The 26014-nt window shown below is 44.5% G+C and overlaps 1 protein-coding gene across 5 annotated transcripts; it reads right to left on the reverse strand.

Moving 5' to 3' along the window:
* Positions 1-171: 171 nt before the first annotated feature.
* LOC143672789 (uncharacterized) lies at positions 172-25964 on the reverse strand. Of its 5 annotated transcripts, none has more exons than XR_013170036.1 (4): positions 25507-25533; positions 22789-22858; positions 2137-2496; positions 172-789 (listed from the first exon to the last, which is right to left on the reverse strand). XR_013170036.1 is itself a non-coding variant. In XM_077147290.1 (4 exons), exons 1-3 carry the CDS (start codon positions 25684-25686, stop codon positions 2303-2305), a joined length of 324 nt encoding a protein of 107 aa, XP_077003405.1. In that variant the 5' UTR covers positions 25687-25964; the 3' UTR covers positions 172-789; positions 2137-2302. The 5 variants fall into 5 exon arrangements, 2 of the variants coding, with proteins under 2 accessions (XP_077003405.1, XP_077003404.1); XR_013170035.1 differs by having other exon boundaries at positions 22789-22873; XR_013170034.1 differs by lacking the exon at positions 25507-25533 and adding an exon at positions 24155-25498.
* Between the last annotated feature and the right edge of the window lie 50 nt (positions 25965-26014).

Genomic DNA, 26014 nt, shown 5'->3' on the forward strand with positions numbered 1-26014 from the left:
TGCTCCCACCCCGCTGTGAGCTCTTTGTGGTCGGCAGGGGGATGGGAGGGGGGAGGGGGGAGGGGGGAATGTCCAGAGGCTATGGGGGCTGGGAGGCCCTGGGGCTGGCCGGAAATACTAGAGTACCTGTCAGATACGCTGGGTGTGGGGGTGCAGGGCATCCATTCTCCAGGCCTCCTCCCTAGGAAACCTGCCCCAGGCAGCTGAGAAACAGCCCCACCCCAAGCCTCTTCTCCTCTGGTGTTCAGTGGAGCTGACCCCTGAACAGCCAGGGCAGACACTCCTGGGCTCTGTTCTCCCAAGGGTGGAATCTCACCCCAGGCAGAGCTACAGGACTGACTCCCAGCATGTCTGAGGTCAGAGACCCCTCAGAGGGAGCAGGAAGTTGGGGGCTCACCCGGGAGAAGGGTTACAGGTGCCGGGTGGAAAATGACCCTCTGCCCATGTGGTCCACCAAGCCCTTGGGGCATCTCAGCCCCCATCCCATGTCATGGAGTCCTGTGTCTGTCCACCCCCTGCCCCTCCAAGTCCCTTTGCTTTCCACCTCCAGGCAATCTCCACCAAAGATTTATTCTTTCAAACTCTTGTCACTGAAACATCTCCCACTCCAGACACTGGGAAGTCAGATTTACAAGTCTGGGAGAGAGAACAGGCAGGGGTGTTGGATCTCCAAACCAGCTTCTCTGTGACTCAGTTTTTCTTTGAGGTTACATACCACTAAACTCTGCTGTGGCCTGGTAGTTATTCACCATACAAATAGGATAATTGGCACCTTCCTCATTTGGACTCCTATTAGTGAAAAAGTAGGCTGTCAAGACAATTTTCAGAACACATAGACTCCACACTGTTCACATAAATGCAATGGGCTCGCTCCTGTCCAGAAGTGGGTTGTGAGTTGGGCCACACATGGAGGTGAAGTGGTCACCGTATTTGCATCAGGCACTGCCCCTCCTCCATGATGGAGACAAACACTGGTTGTCTTTGAACAAATTCATCTTGGAAAGGTGCAGTGGGAAGTGGAATGTGGCAGAGCAACAGAAGCTGAGAGGCAGGGATGTGGAAACCCCCCTAGGAGGACTGACCCCCTTGGAGAGGCTGCAATGTGTGGGGTACTTTGCAGAAACCCTCTGGAGAATTTCCAGTTAGAGGAAGGTGTTTGGGATGGTGAATTCCATGCATCCACTGGGCTGGGCCATGGTGTCCAGTTGTTTGATCAGACACTGGCCTTGCCAGTGGTTGGAGGTATTTTGCTGGCATAGTTAACCATGTCAATCAGCTGAGTTTAAGTATGCCCTTGACAATGTGGTCACCTCATCCCATCTGGTGAAGGCCTGAGGAGCAAAGTGAGGCATCCTGGGGAAGAAAATTCTGCCTCAGGATTCCTGAAGATCTGGCCTACGTGTGGACTCAAACATAGACATATAGACATGGACATGGAGACAGGCAGAAATCCACCCCAGAGGTGCAGCAGGACCACTCTGAGGCCCTAGCACCTGGAAAGGGAGGGCACCTGGGGGACTGAAGGAGGTGACACTCCCATGAGGAAGCACCCCAGCCTTGGAGGTACCTCTGGAAAGGCTGGTGATGGGCAAGTACATACCAACCAGGAATGTGCTCTGCTAGCTCATGACCCGCTTGGTCTCATTTCAGCCCAGACACACGCACAGGAAATGGCCCTGCCCCATTCCTACACAGTGGGAGCTGGGGTTTCAGTTCCCAAGCATGCAGGTGAGAGCAGTGGGCAGTGGAAGGTCCTAAGAGGGTAGGCAAGGGAACATGGCACTAAGCTGAATACAGTACAGAGCTTAACAAAATCTTAAAATCTTCCCAGTTAGCCAGACAGGAAAACTGCAGCTATGGGTTCTTCTTTTCTCAACTACTGGCTTAGGAGCCAAGAGCCTGTGCAGGGTCCCTTCTCTCTGGGGTCTCCTCTCCTGGGCCTCCAGGACTTGGGTGGGACTTGGCACTGAGCTCTCAGAGCTCCTTGAGGCTGCCTTTGCACTTGAAAAACAGATAGATCCCCTTCTCCAATCCCAATGTCATCTCCCATGGGGATGACCACAGACTCCAGTTCATCATCCATGGGAGGACCACAGATGTGTGAAGGCTCAGGACAGATAACAGATCAATACTGACCTCAACCTGGGCAGCAGGCAGATCTGTGGCTGCCTGGCTGGATGGCATGTCCCCATTGGCAGCTGAGTCCCCACTGACAGCTGAGTTGCCATGAACAGGCTCAGCCTCATTGAACTGAGGCAATGGGTCCTGCTGGGGGTCACACCCCAACTGGAAGCTCAGCTCCTCAGGCTTGTTGGCACCAGCATTTGATCCCAAGCTCTGGGACTTGTGGCCCCCTGGATGGTTTCCCAGAGCTCAGGAGCTGATGGCCTGTGGCTACTGGGTTTGGTGTTCTTGGGAGCAGGGACTTCTCCAGGGTGTCTGAGTTGAAGGGCCCCATGCATGTGGAGCCCTCAACTGGAACTGGTGGATCACCTCCTGCAGAGGAAAGGAAACATCAGGATGAGAGGTGGGGGGAAGGTCTGTGACACCACAAGTACAAGTGCCCACCTGTGCTTCCTTCTCTTCAGTGCAGTGTAGTAGCTCCTTGTACACTGTCCCCTGCTTACTGTCCAGTCTCTGCAATGGGCATTTCCATTGACCAGGCCTGAGGTGCCAATATGCAGTGCTGTGATGCATATTACCCACATGGCACCCAGGTAGGCAATTCTCTGATACCACCCTCCCCCCAGGACTGCAACTCCTGCTCCCAGGGAGGGTGGGCCATGCCAAATGCTCCCAGCATGGGGGTCATCTCCATTACTCCCCTCCTGGCCATGGCTTTGTTCTCAAAGATTTAAATTTTTGTTTTCCGTATACAATGGCATAAATGTTTAAGCAATTTTCATGTATTTCCTGGCCATTTGGGATCCTCTTTTGTGATATGCCATTCAGTCATTTCTCTATTTTTCTTCCCCTTGAACCATAAACATTTATGTATTCTGGATACCAAGACTTTATCAGTTATGCATGAGAAATAGTCTCCCAAATTTGTGTGACTTTTCACTCTTTAATGGCATCTTGCTCCCTCTGTGCTGTGCTCTTGAACTCCTTCTTGTGGCACAGCCAAGTGCCTTTGAGCCCAGCTCAGCAGCACCCATGTGACTGAGTATGCAACAGAGTCTGCTCCTTACCTACAGTGCTTGTTTTTTAATGTGGAGCTTTTGGTTTTCTTTTATTTGTGTAAAATCTTGGAAAAAAAGGATGAAGAGCAATTCTTCAGTGTAAAATGGTCCCTGGCATGACCAGTCCAGATTTATTCTATATTATATTCTCAGCTCGAGGACTTGGGATCACACTCTGTCATGGTCAGGGACATGTGTCAACTTGGCCAAGTTGTGGGACCTGTTTGTCTGGGTGGGCAAGTGCTGGCCTGTCTGTTGCAATGAGGACATTTCATAGAATTAGATCATGAGCACATCAGCTGCATCCACAGATGATTCCATTTGTAATCAACCAAAGGGGAGTGTCTTCTATAATGAGTGATGCTTAATGTAATCGTGGGAAGCCTTTTAAGGAGGATTCAGAAGAGGCAGTTTCCATTCCTGCTTCGGCTGGTCAGCCTCTCCTGTGGAGTTCATCCAGACCCTACATCAGAGTCATCGGCTTCACAGCCTGCCCTGCAGATTTTGGACTCTGCATTCCTGTAGTCACGAGACACTTTTATAAATTTTATATTTGCTAGTGTTCCCTGTTAATTCTGTTTCTCTAGAGAACCGTAACTAATACATCTTGGTACCAGGAGTGGTTCTTAAGAAACAGAATCTTAAAAATGGGTTTTTATGAGTGGTTTTCTACTCTGACTGGACTCAGAGACACTAAGGACTCTGAGCCCCATAATCAGAATGATACTCCCAATCCATGGAGTGAGCTGACAAAAGAGATAGTCAAAATATCATTCAATTCTCCTAATGCTTCGCTTGTACAAACACAGATTCTGGGGGATAATTTTTGGCACCTTTATAGAGTTTTGTAGAAATAAGAAGTATACAGATGTTGGTTGGTTGTTGTTAGATATACTGGCTACATTAAGGGGTGAAAGGGATGGGCTTAAGACTTCAAACACAAAGCTTAAGCACTGTCTGAAAGATGTAGACATTTCTATGAGTATCCAGAAGGAAAATTTTATTTCCTGTAGCCATAGACTTGAGATCTCTGCAAGTCAGACTCAGAATCTTATTGTTAGAGCAGTAACTTTACAACATAAACTGAAATCTCAATTTTGCATGGTGTCTGCTGTTAAAGTGAGGGCATTGATTGGAAAGGGGTGGGAGCCTGAAAAATGGGATGGTGACATATGGATTGATAATGATGTTGGGGGTAAGGTTGAAACCCTAGATCATGCTGAGTCTTCTCTAGATAACTCTGTAATAGTTTGTCCTGAGGAAATAACTGCCTCACCTCCAGCCTGCCTTGAGGAGTTGGCCACCCAACATCCTTCTGAAGGGATTAGCCCTAGAGAGATTAATCATGTCTCACCAGAAAAACTGCAAATGAAGGCTCTGAAGCAAATGACTTAGAAGATATTTCTAATTCTTTTCATGACCCACCCCCACTACCCCTCATTTCTTCCAGACCTATAACTAGACTAAAGTCCCAACAGGCCCCTAAAGGTGAGGTACAAAGTATCACACATGAGGAGGTAGGTTATACTCCAAAATAACTGTATGAGTTTTCCAATTTATATAGACAGAAATCAGGGGAATATGTGTGGTAATGGATCTTAAGGGTGTGGGATAATGGTGGGAGGAATATAAGGCTGGATCAGGCTGAATTTGTTGATATGGGCCCACTAAGCAGAGATTCTGCATTCAATGTTATAGCTCACGTGGTAAGAAAAGGTATTAACAGTTTGTTTGGGTGGTTGGTTGAAACATGGATCAAAAGGTGGCCAACATTACCTAAGGTTGAAATGCCAGAACTGCCATGGTATAATGTAAATGAGGGGATCCAGAGGTTTAGAGAGATTAGAATGTTAGAGTGGATTTTTCATGCCAAGCCTGCTCGTACATTCCAGGAATGTCCAGAGGTTGCACCTTTTACCAGAACAGTGAGAAATAAATTTGTGAAACTAACACCATAATCGCTAAAGAGCTCTGTGGTTGCACTTCTCTGTAGGTCAGATATTACTGTAGGAACTGCTGTCACTGAGCTGTAATCCTGAAACACAATGGGGATGACAGGATCCCAAGTTGGCAGAAGTCACATGGCAGCACTTAATCACCAAAGACAGGGTAGATGTGGCTATTATAATAGACAGCAAACTCAAAGCAGGCATCAAAATTATATGGCATACATAGATTTGTGGCATTGGCTAGTAAATCATGGGGTACCTAGAAATACAATAGGGCAGTCCACTAAATTCTTGTTTGAGCTGTAAAAACAAAAGAGTTCTAGGTCAAGTGAACAGAAGTCTAACCTGAATTACAAAAACACAATCACAGCCCCTTAATCGATTTCCAGACTTGAAACAAGTTTACAGACCCAGAGCCCCTTGAATGAAGGGGAAGCCAGGTCCCTTTGGGGGAGAATCCTGTTACACTGCCACAGAATTATACTGTTAGTCTTACTCCAAGCCTTCCCCAAGGAGGCCAATGGCCTTTAACCAGGGTAACTGTGGATTGGGGAAAAGGAAATGATCAGATATTTGGGGGATTATTAGATACTGGTTCAGAAGTGACATTAACTCCAGGGGACCCAGCGCATCACTCTGGACCACCAGTCAGAGTGGGGGTTTATGGAGGCCAGGTGATTGATGGAGTTTTAGCTCAGGTTCATCTCACAGTGGGTCCAGTGGGCCCCCAGACCCATCCTGTAGTTAATTCCCCAGTTCCAGAATGCATAATTGGTATAGACATACTGAGCAACTGGCAGAATCCCCACATTGGCTCTCTGACTCATGCAGTGTCGGCTATTATGGTGGGGAAGGCCAAATGGAAGCCACTAAAATTGCCCCTGCCAAGCAAAATAGTAAATCAGAAGCAATGCCGGATTCCTGGAGAGATTGCAGAGATTACTGACACTCCTAAGGACTTGAAGGATGCAGGGGTGATGATTCCCACCATATGCCCATTCAACTTTCCTATTTGGCCTGTGCAGAAAACAGATGGGTCTTGGAGGATCACAGTGGATTATTGTAAGCTCAACCAGGTGGTAACTCCAATTGCAGCTGCTGTTCCAGATGTGGAATCATTGCTTGAGCAAATCAATACATCTCCTGTTACCTGGTATGCAGCTATTGATCTGGCAAATGCTTTTTTCTCAATAGCTATTCATAAGGACCAGAAGAAACAGTTTGCTTTCAGCTGGCAAGGTCAGCAATATACTTTCACTGTCCTTCCTCAGGGGTATATCAACTCTCCATCCCTATGTCATAATCTTGTCAGCAGAGACCTTGATCATTTCTGCTTCCCACAAGACATCAAACTAGTCCATTATATTGATTGATAATATTATGTTGATTGGACCTACTGAGCAAGAAGTAGCAACTACTGTAGATTTACTGGTAAGGCATTTGTATGTCAGAAGATGGGAGACAAATCCACCAAAAATACAGGGGCCTTCCGCCTCAGTGAAATTTCTAGGTGTCCAGTAGTGTAGGACATGTTGAGATATCCCTTCTAAGGTGAAGGATATGTTGCTGCATCTGGTTCCTCCTATGACCAAAAAGGAGGCACAACATCTAGTTGGTCTTTTTGGATATTGGCAACAACGTATTCCTAACTTGGGTATGCTCCATTTATTGAGTGACCAGAAAAGCTGGTAATTATGAGTGGGGTCCTGAACAAGAGGAGGCTCTGTGACAGGTCCAGGCTGCTGTTCAAGCTACTCTGCCACTTAGGCCATATGATCCAGCAAATCCAGTGGTGTTGGAAGTGTCAGTGGCAAATAGAGATGCTATCTGGAGCCTTTGGCAGGCTCCTATAGGACAATCGCAATGCAGACCCTTGGATTTTGGAGTAAAGCCTAACCATCTGTTGCAGATAACTACTCTCCTTTTGAGAAATAGCTTTTGGCCTGCTACTGGGCCTTAGTAGAGACTGAACGCTTAACCATGGGCCAGCAAATTACCATGAGACCTGAGTTGCCTATCATGAGCTGGGTGTTGTCTGACCCACCAAGCCATAGAGTTTGGCATGCACAGCAGCACTCTATCATAAAATGGAAATTGTATATATGAGACAGAGCCAGAGCAGGTCCTTAAGGCACAAGTAAGTTACATGAAGAAGTGGCACAAATGCCCATGGTCTCCACGCCCAGCACATTACTTTCTCATTCCCAGACCAGAGCTATGGCCTCTTGGGGAGTGCCTTACAGTGAATTGACTGAGGAAAACTCAGGCCTGGTTTCAGCACAATATGCAGGTACCACCCAAAAGTGGACAGCTGCAGCATTACAACCCCTTTCTGGGGTGTCCTTGAAGGAGAGTGGTGAGGGAAAATCCTCTCAGTGGGCAGAAATTTGAGCAGAGCACCTGGCTGTTCATTTCACTTAGAAGGAAAACTGACCAGAGGTGTGTTTGTATACTGACTCACAGGCTGTTGGTAATGGTTTGGCTGCATGGTCAGGGACTTGGGAAGACCATAATTGGAAAATTGGTGACAAAGAGGTCTGGGGAAGAAGTATGTGGATAGACATTTCTGAGTGGGCTAAAAACATGAAGATATTTGTGTTCCATGTGAATGCACAGCAGAGGGTGACTTCAGCAGAGGAAGATTTTAATAATCAAGTGGATAAGATGACCCATTCTGTGGATACCAGTCAGCCTCTTTCCCCGGCAACTCCTGTCATTGCCCAATGGGCTCATGAACAAAGTGGTCATGGTGGCAGGGATGGAGGTTATGCATGGGCTCAGCAACATGGAATTCCATTCACCAAGGCTGACCTGGCTACAGCCCCTGCTGTGTGCCCAATCTGTCAGCAGCAGAGACCCACACTCAGTCCCTGATATGGCACCATTCCCCGAGGTGACCAGTCAGCTACATGGTGACAGGTTGATTACATTGGACCTCTCCCTTCATGGAAGGGGCAACGGTTTGTTCTAACTGGAATAGACACATACTCTGGATATGGTTTTGCTTTCCCTGCATACAATGCTTCTGCCAAAACTATCATCTGTGGTCTTACAGAATGCCTTATCCATCATCATAGTATTCCACATAGCATTGCTCTGGATCAAGGAACACACTTCACAGCAAATGAAGTGTGGGAATAGGCACATTCTCATGGAATTCTCTGGTCTTACTATGTTCCCCATCATCCAGAAGCAGCTGGATTAAGAGAATGGTGGAATGGCCTTTTGAAAACTCAATTATGGTGCCAACTAGGTGGCAATATCTTGAAAGTCTGTGGTAATGTCCTCCAGGAAGCTGTATATGCTCTGAATCAGAGTCTTCCATATGGTGCTGTTTTTCCCATAGCCAGGATCCATGGATCCAGGAACCAAGGAGTGGAAGTGGGAGTGGTACCACTCACTATTACCCCTAGTGACCCACTAGGAAAATTTTTGCTTCCTGCCCCTGCAACCTGAGCTCTGCTGGTCTACAGGTTTTAGTTTCAAAATAGGGAATGCTTCCTCCAGGAGAAACAACAATGATTCCACTGAACTGAAAGTTAATACTACCACCTGGTCAGTTTGGGTTACTTATGCCACTGGATCAACAAGTCAAGAAGGGGATTACATTATTGTCTTGTGTGATTGATCCTGACTATCAGGAGGTAGTAGAACTCAACTACATAATGGAGGTGAAGAAGAGGTTTTTGGAATATAGAAGATCTCCTAGGGTGTCTTTTAGTACTACCATGCACTGTGATTAAAATCAATGGAAAACTGCAACAACACAATCCAGGCTGGACTACCAATGGGTCTGAACCTTCAGGAATGAAGGTAGGGGTCTCCCCCCCAGGCAAAGAACCATGGCCAGCTGAAGTGCTTGCTGAGGGCAAAGGGAACATGGAATGGTTAGTGGAAGAAGGTAGTGATAAATATGAACTTTGACCACATGATCAGTTACAGAAACGAGGACTGTAATGCTGTTTTGCTTATGTTATACTATTTCAGTTGTAAGATATCAAGTTTAAGAATGAATGTTGCCCTAGGATTTGCACCCTATTCTGGAGAGATTTAATGTTTCCATTATTTGCAGGACAGTTGAGTATTGTCAGGTAAAAGAAAAAACATGTGTTTTATTGTTTTCATTTGGAAATTAGGTATGGTTTAAGGTGATATATATAGCTGCCAAGTTGACAAGGGGTGTACTGTCATGGTTAGAGGCTTGTGTCAACTTGGCCAAGTCGTGGTGCCTGTTTGTCTGGATGGACAAGTGCTGGCCTGTCTGTTGCAATGAGAACATTTCATAAAATTAGATCATGATCACATCAGCTGCATCCACAGCTGATTTCATTTGTAATCAGCCAAAGGGGAGTGTCTTCTACAATGAGTGATGCTTAATCTAATTATGGGAAGCCTTTTAAGGAGGATTCAGAAGAGACAGGTTCCATTCCTGCTTCAGCTGGTAAGCCTCTCCTGTGGAGTTCATCCAGACCCTCCATCAGAGTCATCGGCTTCACAGCCTGTTTTGCAGATTTTGGACTCTACATTCCCGCGGTCACGTGAGACACTTTCATAAATTTTATATTTGCTAGGGTTCCCTGTTGATTCTATTTCTCTACAGAACTTTAACTAATACACCCTCCTATCCCAGTTGTGATACCAATCAAAGGTGGTGGATTCTCTGCCCAATGCCTCAAATGACCAATGTCTGGGACAACAAGGTTTCAAAAGAGAGAAAGAGTTTATTGCTGGGCATGAGGCTGGAAGTCAGATGGCCTATGCACCCAAAAATCTGTCCTCCTCAATCTGTAATAATTCTTAAAAAATTTTTTAGTATCAATAGATGGGCATGTATAAGGGAAATGCATTTCAAGACTACAATGAGATACCACCTCACAACTGTAAGAATGACTGCTATTAAGCAAACAGGAAACTATAAGGGTTGGAGAGAATGTGGAGAAATTGGAACACATGCACTGCTGGTGAGAATGTATGATCATGCATTCACTATGGAAGACAGTTTGGTGGTTCTTTAGGAAACTAAATATCAAGTTTCCCTATGACCCAGCAATAGCAGTACTTGATATATACCCAGAAGAGCTGAAAGCAATGACACAAACAGACATTTGTGCACTGATGTTCATAGCAGCACTATTCACAATCACCTAAAGATGAATGTTGCTTCCACGGGACCAGAGTGTGAAGGATATTAAGGAATGATGAGAAAGAAACAGTCAGGATCAGGAGGTCTGAAGATCAGCCATAACAGACAACAGGCAACTTTATTCTAAACCAGATCCTCCCTGTCTACTGCAGGGTGACAAAAGACATGCATGCCTTTCCTGAGGGAACAGAGTGCTTATCTTTCAGTGCTCTCTTCCTTCATACTTAACTTAACCATTTGGGGTAAACAAACATTCTCTTCCTCCCACACTGTTCTACATAAAGCAGATAATAATCTCCACAGTTTACTGCCACCACCACCCTGACCTCAGCTGCTCCCAACAAATTCTGCAGGTCTTGTTTTTACCCTTTCTCCTACAGATGAAAGCAGAACAAATGCCCATCAACGGATGAGTGGATTAACAAAATGTGGTATATATATATATGATGGAATATCATGCAGCAGTAAGATGAAATATTATCCTGAAGCACATGACATGATGGATGAGCCTTGAGGACATAATGCTGAGTGAAATGTCAGACATAAAAGAATAGATAATTTATGATTCCACTTTTATGGCCATGGTAAAGGTAAAATCAGAGGCTTATGATGCAGAATATAGGAGATTTAGAATTACACAGAAGCTAGAGATGGGTGAATGGTTAGCTAATGAGGTTGAACTCCAATGTAAGAGAGTAGGTAGAAGTGAAGGCAGCTCTCTAATGCATCTATAAGTATTATTACCATATTGAAGGTGAACAAGATTGAAAGGGGTTGTATGGACCTATGTGTCCCACTGATTAACACTAGAAATATAAATCATTCTTGCAAGAACTACCTCAAAGGTGTGATTCATGCAAAAAGAGTGCTTATTTCCAGGGTACAGGGGGAAACTACTATTGCATACTATGGGTTATGTTTTAAAGGAAAACATCAGCACTACCACAGCAACAACAGAGGTAAATGGTGGGGGAGGGACAAGAGTTAAGAGGAGGTATAGATTTCCTATTTGATGATGGTGTGTATATTGATTGACTTTCTCTTGGGAACAATGAAGTTATTTAAAATTGAGAGTGTTGATGGACTGAACTTTGGGCACTATACGTGATGCGTGGTGAATGCAGGTGGCTGAAGGATGTACTGACTGAGAATTATATTGGCAAATGGTGGTGTATACATATGATCAAATGTTTTGCTTCTACAAAAAGGAATGATGTCATGAGGCATGGAATGACATAAATAAACACGTGGTACATTTGGTGAGTAAAAATAAGTCAGAAATGGAAGAACAATTATGGTATGGTCTTCTTTAGAAAATGCTTATAAGAAAACAGGGGCCTAGAAGGTAAGCTTTTATAGCATACACATTTAGTCTGGTGTGGTAATTATTATTTTTGGATTTTGAGAGTCTCATGTATATATATATATATATATATATCTTGATATTTAGAAATAAGAACAAAGATGATCAGGTTGGGGTTAAAGTAATTCAGAACACAGGGGTAAAGAACACATTGTCTATATTTTAGAATCACACATACTCTTTGAGACCAAAGGAAGAAAGTTTTATTTGGTATTGAACCTAAATTTTGTGCATCACATAATCTAACTCAACCTATCTGTAGCTCATTTGAACAGTTGAAAAACAGGGATCCCTGAATAAGGAAGAGGCATTTAATCCTGCATAGCTTAATGAAATGCCTGGATACATCCTAGAGTACATTAAGCAGATAATAAAAATGTATTGGCAAAGTCCCTTGAGGGATGGGAGAAAAAATATGGAACTACTAAATTTTACCATCAGGGAATCCCTGGATATTGTGCCAAATTTTAGGGACACACAAATCTATAGACCAGGACTTTGATCTTGAGGCTTACTCTTGTGAAGCTTATGTAGGTAGCAGAGAAGCTTAGCCTACCTATAGGTAAGCTTAAGAGTCACTTCTGGAGGACCTCTTTAGTTGCTCAGATGTGGCCTCACTCTCTCTAAGCCTAACTCTGCAAGTGATATCATTGCCTTCCTACCTATGTGGAACATTACATCCAGAGTTGAAAGTCTTCCTGGTGACATTGAAGATGACTCCCAGGGATGAGCTCAGCCCTGGCACCAAGGGATCAACAATTCCATCCTGACCAAATGGAGGGAAAGAAGTGTAACTAGTAATGTATCTGTGGTAAATAGAGTTAAGAATTGAGATGCTACTCTGGATGTTACTCTCACACAAGCTTCAGTTATGTATTGCTACCTATCATAACTTGTTAAACCCCAACCAGGACCATTCCAGCCAGTCCTAAAGAACACCTAGGGCAATATATAAGATTCTACAAGTGTTCCATTAACTAAAGTAACTTTCTAGAAACCTAAAACCTCTAGATGATTCCCTGGATCAGATAACTCCTGAAACTTAGAGGGCCCAGTCTTTCCAGAACCTCAGATAGTCCATCTCCTACCCCATATTAGTGACAGAACTTTCCAACATGAAAAAGTTAGAATGGCCATAGCCTAAACACCCCTAAAGGGAGGGATAGAAAGATCAAAGGTGATGGAGTTATACAGAGAAGATAGGATTTAACAAATGAATATGATCACTGAATCATTAAATTGATATCTCTTTCAGTCTCCTGTATCTTAGAATAGGTAGAAGTAAAAACACAAAATTGTGGAATTGTAACCCATGCCAAACTCTGAAATATGTTCTACACTTAATTGTGATGCTGTGCTTTGAAATCTGCTTATTGTACATATGTTATTTTTCACAAAAAAAATTAAAAAGTCGATTGCAATGATAAAAACATTTGTCTTCTAGCCTCCTGTATTCTGGAGCAGTTAGAAGAAAACATCTTAGAAAATCATATGGTAGCCCATGAAAAACTCGCGATCTGTCATAACTATTTATTGAAGAGTGCTTTGAAAACTACTGCTTTTTTCTTCACTTTGTATATATGATATATTATACAATAAAAAATTTAGTAAAAAAAGATGGGCACCCTTTAGCATAATGAGTACAGTGGCCCCGAATGCTGTAATTGGAGGTGTTCTAACTATTGAGCATATACAGATTGATTACATGTTTAGTCATAGAATGTGTATAATAAAATTGTGTCCCTCAAATGATGGCAGATGTGAGTTTTAGTGTTATAATTATGTTAAGGTGTAGTTTAAAGTACAAGCTACTGCATATTTGTTAGGTGGGTCCATTCTAGTTAGATCCAGCTATATCAAGATAGCATTGAACTTCAGGTGTGTTAGTTCAAGGATGACCCAGGGCCCTTCATTAATAAATATTAGGGGATGTCATCAGTGATCAAAAGACTCTAAAGTAAAAAAAAAAACTTGATCAAATGGGTACAAGAAAAGATTATTCACAAGGATTTTACAATCCTAAGGGGACAAGATAAAGACTATGCAATTATTACCAGAGATCAAGGGAGCTGGATTACAGTTCAGAGATTTCACATATTTCTGTCTATTCTAATACTCTAATAGTAAAAATGAAATATCTATGTTATAATTCAGTCATTATAATCATCCTTTAAGACCTAGCTTCTTCATTAGTTAAGGCAATCTGCTGTTCCCAATACTCAAGAGTGTTTTTTCTCTCTTCCTCTCAGCTCCAAGATTTGAGACAGCTGATGGTTCTTGAACCCCCAGGTGGAGAAGAAGTGAGTTTCTTGTAGTTTGCCATTACAATCAAGGCACTGTCCCTTGGACATCCCAAAATGATGGGGAATACCACTTACAGACCCCCATTTTGTCTGTACTCTGAGTTTGATCTTCTCCTTCTATATGTGAAGCCAAGAAAACACAAGAACATCTTTGCCAGGTTTGACAAATGTCATCAGGGCACAGGCCAGATGAGAGCCTGCTTAGTTTCTCTGTGGGCCTCCTCTTTGATTCAGTCTCCAGCCCAAGGAGTCCTTACTTTTTTGCTAGCTTCATGGACACTTGTAGGAATGCTTGTACCTGCATGTGCACATGCACACATATGCAGTCACCCATGATGCTCACTTGTTTTCAGAGTGATGGTTGATTCTGGTAGTCATCCTGGCACATTTATTTAAAGAGCCTGCAAGCTTTTGGTTGCATTTTACTGAATCTGTTAATTTTCTTTTCCTCTTTCTTTTTTATTTACACCAATCTGTTTGTGCTTTATGATCCTTACAATCCACCTTAAATCCTTTCTGGAATTATGTAAAAATGAAAGAACAAAGGAGCAATCTTTCTGAACCTTCATCTCTTAATCTATAGTAGTTGTTGACTCCCTTACTGGGGCATGTTGCAAAGATTAAATAATTTTATATAATCATGACATGCTCTTGACAATTGAAAGTGATGCACAATTCTAAGTTATTATCACTGAAACCAGTAGTTGTTTAAAAACTAAGTATTAAACACATTTAAATAAGAGACTGAGCCTTTTCAAAAGCACTCTTGAAAGGTCATGACATGCAAACAATGGAAGAAGACTGCTACCTGAAACCACCTGTAACCTGGGCAGGCAGGGTGAGGTCAGCTGAGTCTGAGCTTCCATAGAAGACACTGAATTTTATGTTTGTCATGAATCAAACTCTCCGCTGGGACCAGGCCTTTGGTCCCATGGTAAGCTGCCACCATGGCTCTCAGCAGCACATCCAAGCTCCAGTGATGACCAGGACTGGTGGTTGCATGTGGGAGGCTGGTGGATGGCTCAGCCAAGTGTCCAGCTCCACACTTCATCTCCGCACAGAGAAAGGGGCTGGAGAAAATGTGGGAGCTTCAGGCACTGTTTTGTAGAAGTTCTATGAGAGCTTGAATTGTGGCTTCTCACAGTTGTCTTCCAAGCCACTAGGGCAATTTTCACAGCATCCACCTCCCATTCTCTGTCCTCTTGGGATTTTGATTCTGCCCCATTGGATTCTGTGTTTCCCAGTCCGCCTGCAGCCACCACATCTCCCTTGCACCCCTGGCTGATGTGTTGTCTCATCTCCACATGGGGTCCACTGAAGGTTTTGTTCCTGCTTCTCTGAGGTCCCAAATTACTTCTCAAACACAAAAAAATTTCTCAGAGAACCATTTTCATGGGTTTTCTCTTCCTGGGGCAACCTTCACTTCAGCTTGCAAAGCATTTCCATGAGGCTCTAGGACTGCAGTCTTATCTTAGGTGGGTGGTTGTATTAGTTAGGGTTCTCTAAAGAAAGAATCAACAGGGAGCACTTGCAAATATAAAATTTATAAAAGTGTTTCATGTGACTGCAGGAATGCAGAGTCCAAAATCCATAGGGCAGGCTGTGAAGCCGACGACTCCAATGGAGGGTCTGGATGAACTCCACAGGAGAGGATCACCAGCTGAAGCAGGAATAGGGCCTGTCTTTTCTGAATCCTCCTTAAAAGGCTTCCCATGATTACATTAAGCATCACTCATTGCAGAAGACACTCCCCTTTGGCTGATTACAAATGGAATCAGCTGTGGATGCAGCTGACGTGATCATGATCCAATTCTATGAAATGTCCTCATTGCAACAGACAGGCCAACACTTGCCCAGCCAGACAAACAGGTACCACAATTTGGCCAAGTTGGCACATGTCCCTGACCATGACAGTCCACCCTTGTCAACTTGGAAGCTAAATATATCACCTTAACCCATACCCAATTTCCAAATAAAGCAATAAAACATGCATTTTTTTCTTTTATCTAACAATACTCAACTGTCCTGCATATAACTGGAAACACATTAAATCTCTCCAGAATAGGGTGCGATCCTTGGGCAACATTCATTCTTAAACTTGATATCTTACAACTTAAATAGTATAACAGGAACCAAACAGCATCACAGTCCTCATTTCTGTAACTCACCATGTGGTCATAGTTCATATTTATCAATACCTTCTTCCACTACCCATTCCATGTTTCCTTTACCCTCAGCAAGCACTTCAGCTGGCCATGGTTCTTTGCCTGGTGGGGAGACCTACCCCTTCATTCCTGCCTGGATTGCACTGTTGTAGTTTTCCATTGAGTTTAAACACAGGGTATGGTAGTACTAAAAGATGCTCTAGGTGATCTCCTATATTCTAAGAAAACTCTTCTTTACCCCCATTATGTAGTTTCAGTCCTAATTCTCCCTGATAATCAAGGTCAATCACCCCAGACAGCAATGTAATCCCCTTCTTGGCTTGTTGATCCAGTGGCATAAATACCCCAAACTGCACCAGGTGGCCCTCTTAACTTCCAGTTCAGTGGAATAATTGTTGCTTCTCCTGAAGGAAGTACTCCTCATTTTGGAACTAAAACCTGTAGACCAGTAGAACTCAGGGTTGCAGGGATAGGAAGCAAAAATTTTCCTAGTGGGCCACTAGGGGTAATAGGGGGTGGTACCACTCCCATTTCCACCCCTTGGTAACTGGACCCATGAATCCTGGCTATGGGAGAAATAGCACCATATGAAAGACTCTGATTCAGAGCATATACAGCTTCCTGGAGAACATTACCACAGCCTTTCAAGGTACTGCTACCTAATTGGTACCGTAATTGAGTTTTCAAAAGGCCATTCCACTATTATATCAATCCAGCTGCTTCCGGATGATGGGGAACATGGCAAGAGCAGAGATTTCTGTGTGCATGTGCCCATTCCCACATTTCATTTGCTGTGAAGTGAGTTCCTTGATCAGAAGCAATGCAATGTGGAATTCCATGACGATGGATAAGGCATTCTGTAAGCCCACGGATGGTAGTTTTGGCAGAAGAATTGTGTGCAGGGAAAGCAAACCCATATCCAGAGTATGTGTCTATTCCAGTTAGAATAAATCGCTGCCTCCCCCATGAAGGGAGTGATCCAATGTAATCAACCTGTCACCGTGTAGCTGACTGATTACCTCAGGGAATGGTGCCATATCGGGAGCTGAGTGTGGGCTTCTGTTGCTGGCATGTTGGACACTCAGCCGTGGCTGTAGCCAGGCAAGCCTTGGTGAGTGGAAGCCTATGTTGTTGAGCCCATGCATAACCTCCATCCCTACCACCATGACCACTTTGTTCATGAGCCCATTGGGCAATGACAGGAGTTGCTGGGGAAAGAGATTGACTGGTATCCACAAAATGGGTCATCTTATCCACTTGATTTTTAAAATCTTCCTCTGCTGAAGTCACCCTCTGCTGTGCATTCACATGGAACACAAATATCTTCATGTTTTTAGCCCACTCAGAAAGGTCTATCCACATACTTCTTCCCCAGACCTTTTTGTCACCAATTTTCCAATTATGGTCTTTCCAAGTCCCTGACCATCCAGCTAAACCAATAGTACCATCCTGTGAGTCAGTATACAAACACACCTCTGGCCAGTTTTCCTTCCAAGCAAAATGAACAACCAAGTGCACTGCTCGAAGTTCTGCCCACTGGAAGGATTTCCCCTCACTACTGTCCTTCAAGGACACCCCAGAAAAGGGTTGTAATGCTGCAGCTGTCCATTTTCAGGTGGTACCTGCATATCATGCTGAACCATCTGTAAACCAGGCCCAAGTTTTCTCTTCCTCAGTCAATTCATTGTAAGGAACTCCCCAAGAGGCCATAGCTCTGGTCTGGGAAAGTGAAAGTAATGTGGCAGAAGTGGAAACAATGGGCATTTGGGCCACTTCCTCATGTAGCTTACTTGTGCCTTTGGGACCTGCTCTGGCCCTATTTTGTATATACCATTTCCATTTTACAATAGAGTGCTGCTTTGCATGCCCAACTTTATGGCTTAGTGGGTCAGACAACACCCAGCTCATGATAGGTAACTCAGGTCTCATGGTAACTAGGTGTCCCATGGTTAAGCATTCAGTCTCTACTAAGGCCCAGTAGTAGGCCAAAAGCTGTTTCTCAAAAGGAGAGTAATTATTTGCAACAGTTGATAAGGCTTTGCTCCAAAATCCCAAGGATCTGCATTGTGATTCTCCTATAGGGGCCTGCCAAAGGCTCCAGATAGCATCTCTATTTGCCACTGACACTTCCAGCACCATTGGATCTGCTGGATCATATGGCCCAAGTGGCAGAGCAGCTTGTACAGCACCCTGAACCTGTCACAGAGCCTCCTGTTGTTCAGGTCCCCACTTAAAATTAGCAGTTTTTCTTGTCACTCGATAAATGGGCTGGAGTAGAACACTCAAATGAGGAATATGTTGTCTCCAAAATCCAAAGAGACCAACTAGGCATTGTGCCTCTTTTTTGGTCATAGGAGGGTCCAGATGCAACAACTTATTCTTCACCTTAGAATGGATATCTCGACATGCCCCACACCACAGGACACCTAGAAATTTCACTGAGGTGGAAGGTCCCATCATTTTTGTTGGATTTATCTCCCATCCTCTGCCATGAAAATGCCTTACCAGTGAATCTAGAATAGTTGCTACTTCTTGCTCACTAGGTCCAATCAACATGATATCATCAATATGATGGACCAGTGTGATGTCTTCTGAGAGGCAGAAGTGATCAAGGTCTCTGCAGACAAGATTATGACATAGGGCTGGAGAGTTGATATGCCCCTGAGGTAGGACAGTGAATGTATATTGCTGACTTTGCCAGCTGAAAGCAAAGTGTTTCTGGTGTTCCTTACTAATAGATATTGAGAAAAAAACATTCATCAGATCAATAGCTGCATACCAGGTACCAGGAGATGTATTGATTTGCTCAGACCATGATACTACATCTGGAACAGCAGCTGCAATTGGAGTTACCACCTGGTTGAGCTTACAATAATCCATTTTCATCCTCCAAGACCAATTTTTTTTCTGCACAGGCCAAATAGGGGAGTTGAATGAGGATGTGGTGGGAATCACCATCCCTGCATCCTTCAAATCCTTAAGAGTGGCAATAATCTCTGCAATCTCTCCAGGAATCCAGCATTGCTTCTGATTTACTATTTTGCTCCATAAGGGCAGTTCTAGTGTCTTCCACTTGGCCTTTCCCAACATAATAGCCCTCACTGCACGAGTTAGAGAGCCAATGTGGGGATTCTGCCAGTTGCACAGTATGTCTATACCAATTATACATTCTGGAACTGGGGACATAACTGCAGGCTGGGTCCTGGGGCCCACTGGACCCACTGGGAGATGGACCTGAGCTAAAACTCCATTGATCTCCTGGCCTCCATAAGGCCTCACTCTGACTGGTAGTCCAGAGTGAAATGTTGGGTTCCCTGGAATTAATGTCCCTCCTGAACCAGTGTCTAATAATCTCTGAAATATCTGATCGTTTCCTTTTCCCCAATGCACAGTTACCCTTGTAAAAGGCTGTAGGTTTCCTTGGGAAAGGCTTGGAGGAAAATTAACAGTATAAATTTGTGGCAGTGTAACAGGGTTCTCCTCCAAAGGGACCTGACCTCCCCTTCATTAAAGGGGCTCTGGGTCTGCAAACTGTTTCAAGTCTGGAAATTGATTAAGGGGCCATAAGTCTGTGTTTTTGTAATTCAAGTTAGAATTCTGTTCACCTGACCTATAACTCTTTTGTTTATACAGCTCAAACAAGAATTTAGTAGACTGCCCTTCTATTGCATTTCTCGGTACCCCATGATTTACTAGCCAATGCTACAAATCTCTGTCATATAATTTTGAAGCCTGCTTTGAGTTTGCTGTCTATTATAATAGCCATATCTACCCTGTCTTGGGAAATTAGGTGCTGCCACGTGGTTTCTGCCAACTTGGGATCCTGTCATCCCCATTGTGTTTAAGGATTCCAGTTCAGTGACAGAGTTCCTACAGTAATATCTGACCTATAGAGAAATGCAACCACAGAGCTCTTTAGAGATGATGGTGCAAGTATAACAAATTTAATTCTCACTGCTCTGGTAAAAGGTGCATCCTCTGGACATTCCTGTAGTGTAAGAGCAGGCTTGGCATGAAAAATCCATCCTAACATTCCAATCTCTCTAAGCCTCTGGATCCCCTCACCTACATTATACCAGGGCAGTTCTGACATTTCAACATCAGGTAATGTTGGCCACTTTTGATCCATGTTTCAACCAAACACATCTAAACAAACTGTTAATACCTTTTCTAACCACTCAAGTTATAACATTGAATGCAGAATCTCTGCTTAGTGGGCCCATATCAATAAATTCAGCCTCATCCAGCCTTATATTCCTCCCACCATTATCCCACACCCTTAAAATCCATTGCCACACATATTCTCCTGAATTCTGTCGACATAAATTGGAAAACTCACACAGTTCTTTCGGAGTATAATGTACCTCCTCACGTGTGATACTTTGTACCTCACCTTTAGGGGCCTTTTGGGACTTTAGGCTGGAAGAAGTCTGGAAGAAATGAGGGGTGGGGGGGTGGGTCAAGAAAAGAATTAGAAATATCTTCCAAGCCATTTGCTTCAGGGCCTTCATTTTCAGTTTCATCTGGTGAAACAGGATTAATCACTCTAGGGCTAATCCCTTCAGGAGGAGGTTGGGTGGCCAACTCCACAAGGCAGGTTGAAGGTGGGGTGGTTATGTCTTCAGGGCAAACTATTGCAGGGTTCTCTAGAGAAGTCTCAGCATGATCTAGGGTTTCAACCTCATTCCTGACATCATTATCAATCCATATGCCACCATCTCATTTTTCAGGGTCCCTCTCCTTTCCAATCAATGCCCTCACTTTAATGGCAGACACCATACAAGATTGAGATTTCAGTTTATGTTGTAAAGTTGCTGCTATAACAATAAGATTCTGAGTCTGATTTTTAGAGATCTCAAGTCTATGGCTACAGGAAATAAGATTTTCCTTCAGAATACTTATAGAAATATCTACATCTATCAGATGGTGCTTAAGCTTCTCATTTAAAGCCTTAAGCCCATCCCTTTCACTCCTTAATGTAGCCAGTGTATCTAACAACAACCAACCAACACTTCTATGACTCTTATTTCTACAAAACTCTGTAAAGGTGTCAAAAACATTATCCCCCAGAGCCTGGCTTCATACAAGTAAAGATTAGGAGAATTGAATGGTGATATTTTGACTATCTCTTTTGCCAACTCACTCCATGGATTGGGAATGTCATTTTGATTATGGGAATCAGAATCCTTAGTGACTTTGAGTCCAGTCAGAGTAGAAAACTATTCATCAAAACCCATTTTTAAGATTCTGTTTCTTAAGAACCACTCCTGGTACCAAGATGTATTAGTTAGGATTCTCTAGAGAAACAGAATTAACAGGGAACACTTGCAAATATAAAACTTATGAAAGTGTCTCCAATGACAATGGAAACACAGAGTCCAAAATCTGCAGGGCAGGCTGTGAAGCCAATGACTCTGATTGAGGGTTTGGATGAACTCCACAGGAGCGGCTCACCTGCTGAAACAGGAATAGGGCCTGTCTCTTCTGAATCCTCCTTAAAATGCTTCCCATGATTAGATTAATCATCACTCATTGCAGAAGACAATCCCTTTTGACCGATTGTAAATGGAATCAGCTGTGGATGCAGCTGATGTGATCATGATCTAATTCTATGAAATGTCTTTATTGCAACAGACAGGCCAGCACTTACCCAGCCAGACAAGCAGGTACCACAACTTGGCCAAGTTGACACACATCCCTGACCATGACAGTGTTCTTCTCAAGAGTTCATTCCATCCTGCCGAGAGGAGACCCTTACCCTGTCAGGGGCATGTGGCTCTGACCTGCCTTGGAAGCTGCCCAGGGTGGAGGAAACCACAGATTGTGAGATGCTTGCTTTTTGACCCCCTTATAGGGCTTTCCATATGGGAAGATATCATCAGGGCATGGTGCATCTCCCTTCTTCCCATCCAATTGGTTTTTACTGGGGGCCTTCTCTAAAGGCTGTGAGAATAAAGGCACAGGTAGGGTAGATGGGGTGAAGTAGATGGCTTTCCCTTCAGATGACATGATCTGTGGAGGGAGGAGCTGAGACCCCCTGCCTCATTGTCCCATATCATCTGCCTCAACTGGAGCAGGGGAGGGGAGAATGGGTCAGGTTCCCAGGTGGTCAGCCTCACTCAATTACCATGACAGACATGGGTTGCTGAGTGTGAGTGTGTGTGTGTGTGTGTGTGTGTGTGCATGCACATGTGTGTGTGGCTATTTCCTTTGGCCTGAGAGTGAAGTTCCTCACTGGTTCTGGGAGCTTATGCCCACTGCAATCATGTTACTTCTCCTGGAATTGTGCAGATCTTTTTAAGGGTTTAAGCAGACAGCTGAGAGAGGCAGGTGGGAGGCCTTTCACAAAAGGTATCTTGAGTTGCAGGTGTTGATTGCCTGATAGGGTTCTTAGGTCAGGAGGCCCTGCAACAACAATGCTCAGCACAGACTTAAGGTTAAGTTTTGAGATGAGCATCTATCTGCAATGCACACTGTCCACCTGGCTCTGTCCTTTTATGCTCACCCACAGTGCACCCTTGCAGAGATGGCTGGGGTGTTGGGCATTTCAGGCTCACCACCAGCATCAAGACACTGGTCAATGACAAATGTCCTAGCCCTTACCTGTTTTAGGAAATATTTTTATCTTTAGAGAATCACACCTGGATTGATCTCAGCATGGCCCAAATTCAGGAATGACTTACCTGTGGCATGACTTTCATGTCTACCACCTTTGCTGTCCAGAGACCCTGTTTCCTCTTGATCCACCACACTCTGTTGAAAGAAACACTGCGAAAACATACTGCATAGGTTATTCAGCCAAAGTGGGCAAAATATGGCAACAACAGGGCCTTCTGGAGTCAAAAGGCCAGGCCCATTCCTGGATTCATGTGCAGCCTGGGCAGCTTTCTTCTCTGGTTTTCATACCACTGAGCATAAAGTGGGCACAGTGATGTGGCCACACTGGTTTAGGATGGTGGCTTGTTCTGAATGTGCTTACAGCAGAGACACACAGTCTTGGTCTAATGAGTAAGAGGTTCTCAAGGCAGCCAAGAGGCCCATCTGAATCCCCAGAATGACCACAGGGGGTTGCAGGGCTCAGAAACAACCCAGTGGTCTTCACAGAATGTGTCTCCTATGCAGTGCCTGCTTGCAGGTAGTGGGTTCTGGACACTGAGGGACCCAAGCCATTTAATGTCCACTTCTGGAAGGCAGATTCTGTGTTCCCTGCCCTGATGCTGCCCTGACCAGCCAGCTGATAGCATCGTTGCCCCATGCAGCTTGCAGTGGACAGGAGTGAACCCAGTTCTTACTCAGACCTGCCCTAGGGCCAGGATGTGCCTCCTTCAGCTTGGGGAGTAACTGTACACTGGAAATGGGCAAAGTTTTCTTTGAAAGTTTTGAAAAACTGACTCAAAAAATGTTACTAGGAGTCTTCTAAATCAAAATGGAGACTTATGATATGCTATGTTCACCCTTTCCTGATTTGCTACTTAAAAAAGAAGGGAAACCAGTGACCAGAAGAAACTCTAAGGACTCTCGGGAGGAAAGAAAGCAAACGGGACCAGCCTGCAAAAGGACAGAGCTGGGGGATGGTGCTGGGCAGGTTTAACCCTCAGAGACTCCTGAAATGTGTGTGCACATAATCACAGCTATGTACATATGCAGGGACAGACGTGTGCACAGATTTGCACACACTTGCACACATACACACACACCATCTTCATTCCCTATTTGTTTCCCACACTCAGTTCTTCCCCCATCTTTCATTATGGATAATTCAAACAGAAAATTTGAAGGAATGGTATAGACAGCATCCACAGACACATGATCTTAAACCCTACCATTGTAGGCACTTGTGACCTTGGCCTTGTGACCTTCCACCCACCACTTCATGTTCAGTGAATTTCAAAGCTTCTGCCACTGTCACCACACTCTGTTCAGGCCTTGGTGACCCACCTCCACTCAGCACACCTGCAATATGCCCTGTCACTTTCTCTCTCCCACACAGTCCTACAGTGGGAAGATTCTCTCTATCTCTTGCTTTACTTTTCCTCCATCACCTCTTACCAGTGTTCCAGTCTGAGCAGCATCCTTGGGTCCCTACCAAGGCATCAGTCACACAAGCAGTTGGGAGCCGTGCTCTAGGTGTGGCCTTGCCAGTCCTCCACTCACCTGCAGTGTCAAGGAGCTCCCTGAGTGTATACTGTTGGTTGTACACAGACTCAGGTACTGATAAGAGGACAAAACCTCCTTAGACTTGTCTCCACTAGGAAGACAGGAGGAGGGAAAGGGCAAACATGTCAGTGGAAGGCTTTTCATTGGGGAGAGAGCTCATAACTGATGCAAAGTTCCCACAAGCACCATTGTAGGAGTTTCCCCTTTATATGCAGCCCCTCAAAAGCAGAATTCTCTGGGAGGCTGTTGGAGCCCTACTGGGTGTAAAAAGAAACACAAAAAGGTACAGTGATTGTGCCCAAGTGATTTCAAATGGAGTTAAGGTCATTCAAAAGGTGACTCTTATGCAGGTCTCTAGTTATATGAATTTGACAGGCCTCTAATTATATGTACAAGAGATCCCTGAAGCCTGAGACCTATGTAATTGGATAAATCTTTGATCCTGGGGAGACTGGACTTGCAGCATATCTCAATCCTTGTTAATCCCTTTTCTTACTGTTACCATCACCACAATGTCTCCTATTGTCTTTCATTTCCAGAACAGCCACCACTACCTCCTGAGCCAGCTAACACACCAAGCCTTCAATCTGGAAGCTTGCACTTAGGAAATTTATTTTCTGTACTGATGAAACTAAGCCCAATTATAAGTAATGCCTTAGAGTCTTCTCTGAAAGCCATCCTGTTCCTCAAGGGCGGTCCCCCAAGCCCTTTGTAAGCCAAACTGTAAAAGTAAACTCACTACCTTCCCCCTATGTGGGACATGACTCCCAGGAATGAGCCTCCCTGGCACCAAGGAATTAATACCAAATGTTGATCCAAGATACTTTCAGAGTAGGGTTTTGCTCAAAAGGGGGAAATGTTTAAAGAAATCAAACAAAATACAGTTACTAGAGCTAAAAGGTTTGAAATGGAGTCAGGGTCATTCTGGAGGTGGTGCTTAAGCAGTTCTCAGTAGAGATCACAGCCTGGCACAGGATGCAGAGCCCCTGGCACAGGATGCAGTGTCCTCAAAACCCATGGATACTCCATCCATAAACAAACCCCAAAATAAAGAACTCAGCTAACTCTCTAGCCTGAGGCTGTTTGGAGCACCCCAATATCCAACAACCACAAACAGTTTGTCTAACATTCTTTTCCTTTAAAACCCATCCTTAGGAGTGCCAGGAGGGGACATGATGTGGGGTGCACCCTGAATCTGTGCTCCCTGAGTGCAGCTATGTGGCCCCACATAAATTTTCAGATACCTGCAGTTCAGTTTATGAGGTATAGGTATAACCTGCAGCAGCCTAAGCATCCCATGTCCACTTTCAGTGGGACACAGAAAGGACATGGGTGTCCACCCTGCAGCACCATCAGCAGAGCACCTTGGCAGGTGGATAGACAGCTTGTCTTGGTCCCAGGACATCATGAAAGGACAAGAGCATGGGGTGTGCCCGACTTCATGACCTCAGGTGTCTTGGAGTCAGGAAATGGGTCTGGGGAAGGAGGCAGCCCAGGAGCTTCCTGGGTGAGGTGTTGGATGGTGCTGGGTATCTCCCAGGCAGGGTGAGAGTCTGCCAGCCAAGGTTCTGGATTTGGCAGTGAGGAGACTTTTAGGGATGAGTGGGGTCATAATGGGGACACAGGTCATGACAGAGGTCAGGGACCATGGACCTGGGTCACTCAAGGGGCTGTGGACTGGAAGGCAGAAGGCAGAGGGCTGACAGTTGGAAAGAGGCAGTTGGCAGTTAAACTGCTGCAGGCTAACAGGGC

Source organism: Tamandua tetradactyla (genome assembly GCF_023851605.1).
Source record: "Tamandua tetradactyla isolate mTamTet1 chromosome 15 unlocalized genomic scaffold, mTamTet1.pri SUPER_15_unloc_3, whole genome shotgun sequence".
NCBI classification, from domain to species: domain Eukaryota; kingdom Metazoa; phylum Chordata; class Mammalia; order Pilosa; family Myrmecophagidae; genus Tamandua; species Tamandua tetradactyla.